At 37.2% G+C, this 7,659-nt stretch overlaps 1 protein-coding gene across 1 annotated transcript in view; it reads right to left on the bottom strand.

The window, feature by feature from the left end:
- Positions 1–3,155: 3,155 nt before the first annotated feature.
- The window catches only part of TAF2 (TATA-box binding protein associated factor 2), a 70,301-nt gene continuing 65,797 nt past the window's right edge, over positions 3,156–7,659 (bottom strand). Inside the window, 1 exon segment of the mRNA XM_006769093.2 lies at positions 3,156–4,535. Coding sequence (XP_006769156.1) covers positions 4,273–4,535 — 263 coding nt within the window. The 3' untranslated portion in view covers positions 3,156–4,272.

Genomic DNA, 7,659 nt, shown 5'->3' with positions numbered 1-7,659 from the left:
CATAAACAGACCTAAGAAAACATTGGTCCATTAACCAAACTCCAGCATGGATCTGGATTTCCCTAGCTTTTTTCACTAATGTTCTTTTTCAGTTGCTGGATTCAATCCAGGAAAACCCATGTTTCCTTGACCTCCTCTGTCTGTGATGCTCCCTCAGTAATTCTTTAATTTTCATCAATTTAATAGTATTGAGGAATATTTTGCAGAATATCCCTCAGTTTGGGTTTGCCTGGTGCTTTTTCTCATGATTAGACTGGGTAGGCTGGGATTGTGGTTATTTATAACTACAGAGGTGCCCTTTGCATCTTGTAGTTGACTAGAAGGACATGATATTGACAGAACTTCTCACTGGTAATGTTTCCCATGATCACTTGGTTAAGGTAGTGTCTGTCTTCCTTAACTGTGAAGTTACTATTTACCCCTTCCCATACTCTCTTCTTTAGAAGTCATTTAGAAGCCCACACTCAAAGGCAGGGATGCCAGAGGTCAAGAGCTTTGAGAGACAGTTCTGCTTGGGCTGCAGCACACTTGATAGGGAGAAAGTTCACTTGTTTACAATAAAAAGTTGGAACAGAAGTGATGGGTTTAGAAGATGGGAAAACTAAGTTGCTTTCTAGCTATTTACCACACAAGGATTTCAATGTAAGAATGGTACTTCGATCAAAGTATCTTTTTACATTTACCAGACATGGGTAGTAAATTCTCTCCTTAGGAATCATCCAAAAGAAATAAGAAGAACAAGAAACAAAAATTGTAAACTTCAAATTCTAGAAATTTGAAACGCAAACCCTCAGCACACATGGAAGGGTTGCCAAGTGCAGAGAGAAGAGGTGCAGGAAGATGTTGAGAGGAGATGCCCAACCCTGCAGCTCCCTGGCACACTCAGCAAGAGAAGGAAGTCAGACAAAAGACGAAATTAGAAAATTAAATGTACAAAAATTAGGAAAAAGGTAATAAAATTACCATCGTTAGCAGATGTGATTATTTTCAAGTAAAACCCAAGAAATGCATTAACCATATTGTAAGCAATGAGAATTGAGCCATGTAGCTGTAATGGTTAATTTTATATATCAGCTTGGCTGGTCAAGCGATGCCCAGATAGCTGGTTAGACATTATTTCTGGGTGTGTCTGTGGGGGTGTTCCAGGAAGACATTAGCATTTGGACTGGTGAACTCAGTAAAAGCAGATGGCCCTCCCTAGGCCTGAATAGAACAAAAACATGGAGGAAAGCTAAATTCCCTCTGCACCTGACTGTAGGAGAGCTGGGACATCAATATTCTGCCTCAGTCTTGGTCCTCAGACCTGCAAAACCAGACTGAAATCTATTCAGTGGGCTCTTACCTCAGGCCTTTCGATTACACCACTAGCTTTCCTGGGTCTCTAGCTTGTAGACAGCAGACTGTAGACCTTTTCAGCCATCATAATCATGTGAGTCAATATTCTGTAACAAAGATGTGTGTTTCTGTTTCTCTGGGAACCCTGATTAATGGAGTAACTAAGTACAAAATCAGCTTAAAGGAATATACATAATATTATAATGAAAAAAACACCATTTACAGAATGCCAAACCAAAAAATAAATCACCTTATAATGTAACTAAAAAGAAATACTATATTGATAGTAACATCAACAACACATTAGCCATTGATTTAACACACAACCAATACCTACTACAAAAATAACTTCAAGAAGGTAGAAAAACTAATTCTAATATTTATATAAAAAAATAAACCCAGAAAAATGAAAAGTTATAGGGATGGGAAACTGATCAGTGGAAGTCAGGAACTGGGTGGTGAGAGAGTTGACTACAGGGAGGGAATTCTGGAGTGGTGGTTGGATATACAAGTCCAAGTATTTGTCAAAACCCATAGGAATGTACAGCATAAGAAATGAGTATTACTGTATATAAATCAGTAAGTCAACCAGAAAAAGAAAATAACCCACAAGAATAACCAAAAAAATTGACAAAGAGATTAGGGGAAGCTAGCTCTACCGTATCTGGTAGTTATAGTAATCTAAACAGTGTGGCATTGGCAGTTGAGCACACAGATCCATGAAACTAGTTACAAAGTCCAGAAATGGACCCAACTATATTGGGAAATTTAGTACATAACATTAGAAATCTAGAGAAAAAAGATGTTGTTTTAAATACATAGTATTAGGTTATTGGGTAGCATTCTAGAAGGGGGGAAGAAAGTACTCTACCATCTGTCAAAATAAACTCCATATGAATTCCAGTTGAATAAAGGATATAAACATAAAACATAAAACTTTTAAAATAGAAAAAATGGGAGAATTCTTTTATAATTATGCATTGAGGAAGACATTTGTTAGCATACTGACACAAAATGTGGTAGTCATAAAAGATAAGCTGTACAAAAATAAAAAATTTCTCCAAGTATCATTTGCTTTAAAAATGTATATACCATATAGACTTATTCTGGAAAGATGTGTGTAATACCGGCAACAGTGACTGCCTCTGGGAAATGACAGTAGAGAGACTGACACCAGAACTTTGATTATGCATAATTACCTATTTCAAAAATATTGTTTGCTCCTAGTCATCAACATAACTGAAAGCTCACAATAAAAAAAGTTGCTCATAAGAAACATACAATATGCTATTTAGAAATAACATAGTGCCCAATACAGTACTCAATACACAAGAGGTGCTTAACTTATATAGGTAGCTATTATTTGTCACTGTCTTCCTACAATACTAATTATTTTGAAATATATCATTACTATTTTCAAAGTTGGGAATTCCATATATGGTATCACTGCATACTGTAATATTCCATTTTTCCAAGAATAATTTCAATAGTCAACAGGTAATTAATTGGAATCTTTAAATCACTGTCATTTAGGTCCTTCAATGCCTGATCACATTCCCTTTTACTTAACACTCCTGGCCAACTGTGCTGGTTTTCAATTCCTGAGCATACCCTTGCTTTCTTCCATACTTTTGAAAATACCGTTTCTTCTGTTCAGAGAATTGTACCCCATCTCTGCCTACCAAAATCATTCTTCTTAAAAAGGGCCAGTGCAAATCCCACCTATCCACGAAGCTCTACACAAACTTTGTGGGTACATATTCTATGTACACAGACAGAAAGGAAACAAAAGATATAAAAAAGATACAAAGGCAGAATGATCCATTTAAAAAGTCATTTATTAAACAAGTTAAATACAAATAAAAGTATATTAAAATGTCTAACTATTGGATCCCTTTGAAATATCTATTCTGGGAAGAAGTATCTTCCAAACTTCTTAAGGGAAAGGATAAAAATACAACCCATATTAAAAATTTTTAAACAATAAAGTACATGGTAAATTCAGAAATAAAAACGAAACCATACAAACTATTGAAGTATGAAACCAAAGTGTTCATGTCTTTTAAATGCCTGTGTATACTCACATGAAGACCAAATTTGTCTATGTCCAAGTTGGTAAACAGTCTATCGATACCATTTTAACGTATCATAGCTTGTGTCACAGAGAAATAACTTTAGAATGTGTTGGGTGTGTAAATTGTTCACATTTAGCAATTATACTTAATGAAAAAATAACATAATTTAAACATCTTGATTTAAGAACTGGATCTGATGGTCCCGTTAAATTCCAACATCATAATTGCCAAATGCATTATCAAGAGTTTTTAAATTTTTTTTCTTTCTTTTTTTTTATAAAGCTGCTTCCAAAAATTTCAGGACTTTTGGGCAAAAGAAAATACCATGTATTCTTGTTTATAAATTCTGATGCTTAGGCTCTATGGTTAACACACAAAAAAAAACATGCAATAGAGAGACTCCTATAGAAAAGCTTCTGTTTTCTTCAGTAGTTCCAAATGGTGTTATGTAATCTGTCACTGGAAACAGTGGTTCCACCACAGGCTTGGCAGTAGCTTCTGTTTAAAACTTCGCTCGATAACATCCATCAAAGGTTTTCAAACATACTTTCTGGCAGCACGCATGGAGTCCGTGGTGTGAATGGGGACTGCCAGTGAGTACAGGGCCTGTATGAAAAAGCGTTTGCTCTGTGTGTGGGGTGCGTGTGTGTGTGCACGCGTTAAGGAGGTAATGGGATGAAATGGTTTATTCAGAACATAAACACATTTTCCTTATCACATCCCAACTGTGTAAATAATAGAAATCAAATATTTAGAATTTAAATGGATTCTGAATTTCTCTGAGAGGCAATTTCTTTCCTTTTATCGTTCTTTACAGAGGCCAGAGCTTCAGTTATACCTCTTGCGGACAGAGGCAAAGGTCTCAGTCGGAGAGAGAAGGAGAGCGAATAGACCTGCCGCTGGCGGGGCTGGAGAAGGTGAAAGGCTCCTTGTCCTTCTCTTTGCTCTCATGCTTGTGCTTGTGCTTGTGCTTATGTTTGTGCTTCTTCTTCTTCTTCTTGTGCTCATGGTGGTGGTGGTGATGGTGGTCACTGTGTTTGGAGGATGTCGATTCCTTAGAAAACACCGAGAGTGGGGCTGTTGCCACCGGATGCATACTCATCTCCAGAGGTGACTGCTCTTTACCTTCAAGATTAAAAACACCCAAATGAATTCCTGTTGATAACAAGGAAAGTGAAACGAGAGTAAGAGGGAGTATAGAAGAGAGGGATTCCTAAGTGTTTATTACTTTCATGGGAATAATTAGGAACAGAAGTATCCAAATAAGTATACACAAACAAGTTTTCAGCATCGTGGCCAGGAAGTTGAATATTTCAACTCCTGTAGTCTATACAAATTATGACATATGCCAATGTGTTATCAATCAATCTTCTAAAAATTAGTATTTACTATTTTAAAGTACTATGAAGAGACAATAATGATTACACTGTTATAGGTCAAGACCCACACTGGTCAATGAAAACATAGCCCCTTTAACTACAGCTGTGCCCTAAGCTATTGGAGGTGGGGGGTGGTAGCGCTGTGTCTATGACATCGGGAGAACCACTTATATTCACCTACCACATTATACTAAGTTACTGACAGCAACATCCCTCAAAACCCCAAATTTCTACAGTTCAGTAAGTTAATTTCTAGGAATGAATAGGCAAAGTGAACTCTTTAAGTATATTCAGCATCCTTAGCTTAAGAAACCCAGAAAAGGTAGGGAGTGTATAAAGAGGATGTGTCTACTTGAAGATAAGAGTCTTGTGATTAAAAACAAAGCACAACCTGAGAATCAGGAGACCTGTGTTCCAGAGCAGGCTCTGCTGTTAACCTTCAGCATGTGTTTATCCTTCTCTATCTCACCTAAAAAATGGATCAAATGTCTTTAAAACTTCTTTCCATTTCGACATTCTATCAGTCTAAGAATCAATAGTAGTTTTCAGGCTCCAGTGTCCAAAAATTGCTTCCTCCAGGCCCAATACTCCTTGGGCCAAGCCCTAAGGAAAAATTCTTTCTGTGTTATTCTAGGTTAAAGTTACTGCTTACATGCAGCCAACTAAGAAAAAAGCCTAAGAATCACCTCAGATCCCCTGCCTTTGAGATCTAGTTGGTTGCCAAGTCTTGTTGATTCTCACAGTGTCTCTTAAACCTGCCCTCTAACCTTGTCTCCCAGTGTATTAATTCCGACCACCTCACCTCACCTGGATTATATAGTACTAGTCTAGCCTCCTATTAACCTAGTTTCCTGGCCTACAGTGTCTTATACTCAGATCCTTACTTGACAAAGCTGCACAGCCATAGTTCTCAACCTGGGGCACTGTTGCCCCAAGGGGTTATTTGGCAATGACTGGACACATTTTGGTTGTCACCACTGGGATGGGTTTGGGGGAGGAAGTGTGATTGGCATCCTGTGGGTAGAAGCTAAGGATCCTGTCAAACAGCATACAATGCACAGGACAGCCCCTACAACAAATCTCATGGCCCAAATGCCAATGGTGATCAGGTTGGGAGAACCCACTACATAGAGATCTTCCTAAAAACAAAGCTGATCATAATTATGTGCTGAAAAGCTCAGTTCTAGCAACAGAATAAAAGGCAAAGTCCTTGAACTCCAGTGAAACAGTTTCTGAAAAAATATTTTTTTATCCAAACTAAAAAACTAGGCTTTTCACTAAAATGGACTGGAATGCAGTCTTTTCTTTTCTTTTTTAAAAGATAAGTTCTCATCACTAATTCTGATTTCAGTCCCAACCCATTGTTCTTTTTTTAAAAAAATAGGCATCACCACAGACATTTTCTAAAATCACTTTCAGCACTAATTTTGTTTACAGTTTATAACGTGTCCTGAACTTCCCTTTCCAGCCTTATCGGCCGCTGTTCCTTTCTGTGCACTCTAAGCTAGGCCTTCCACAACTCCTTGTATTTGTAAATGTTCCTCCCTGGGCTTCGAATGCCTTTCCTTTATTTCTTGTCTAACTTGCACATTCATTTAACCAATATCAGGAATGAACCTGACAGACCAAGTCTTCTTGGAGCTGACAAATAGCAAAGAAGAAACGGAATAACCACACCTCAGTAGTAAAAAGACCAAACATAGAGCAGGAGCAGAACAAGGGGCTTAAATTAGTTGGGGATGAAGTTAGAGGAAATCAGAGGCAAAATTCTCCACTGACTAACGTTTTAGCTAACATACAGGAAGGGAAATGGAAAGAGAAAACATTTTAGGTTCTTTGATACTTTAAAATTCAGCTCAAATGTTATTGCTTTGGAAGCTTTCCCCAAAATGCCCCCCATCCTAATTAGTTCTTTTATATTCCCACAACATAACACAGATGAGAAGCTTAAGGCACAGAGAAATTAAATAATTTGCCCAAGGTTGTACTGGGCAAATTTTGTCTGAGCTACAAAACCAGAGCCTGACACTAGAGTCCGTGCTCTTAACCATTCTGCATGTTGCATAGCCACATGTAGCACATCCTTTATCTTTGGTCTCTTTCATTAGACTCATCACTTCTTGAGGACAAAGAGCCTGTCTTTTTAATTTTCTATCCCAGTGTGTCCACAGTCTCTAGCAGCCACCTCCTCACCCCTGCTGAAGTTTACTAAACAAATGAATATAACAGAATTATATAACTGTTGTGTTTCTTTTTAAATAAAATGTCCGATGAACTTAGTCCGACTAAATGCAACTGAAGGTCACTAAATTTGAAGGCAGAGGGATAAAGCACAGAAACTGTGATAGATCCTCCAATTGGTGTTGACTACTGAACTTCCTTTGTGTCTGGCACTGTTCCAATTTTTAGAGCAAGTGAACAAGTCAGATAAAGTTCCTGATACCACAACATGACATTTTTTTATATTCATAAGTTTTTAGTAAAGCTAACACTAATTATATTGCAAAAGCTAAATAAAGAGATTACTTAAATATAGAAGCAAGTTTGGGGATCTGTATCCTTTGTAATAATTGATATCCAGATATTCTTCAGAAAAAGAAAAAAATTTGAGAGATATCTGATTCACAGTATCAACGAAATATGCCACTATATTAGTGATTTTCATCCGGTATGCTGCAGCACACTTGGTGTGCCACAAGAATTTTAAAAACATGCAATACCTGACTACTTAGTCAGGGGCATGTTTTCCCTTATCCTTAGATTGTCTAATTTTAAAAAATGACAACAACCAACACAACAATAGCTCTCTGGGGTGAATGAATCAATTATATTTATTTTCAGATCGGCAAAAATATTTTTATTGACGTGCC

Source organism: Myotis davidii, unplaced genomic scaffold (genome assembly GCF_000327345.1).
Source record: "Myotis davidii unplaced genomic scaffold, ASM32734v1 scaffold1, whole genome shotgun sequence".
Classification (NCBI taxonomy): domain Eukaryota; kingdom Metazoa; phylum Chordata; class Mammalia; order Chiroptera; family Vespertilionidae; genus Myotis; species Myotis davidii.
The sequence above is the reverse complement of the archived record's forward strand: the minus strand, read 5'-3'. Positions and strand labels throughout refer to the sequence as shown.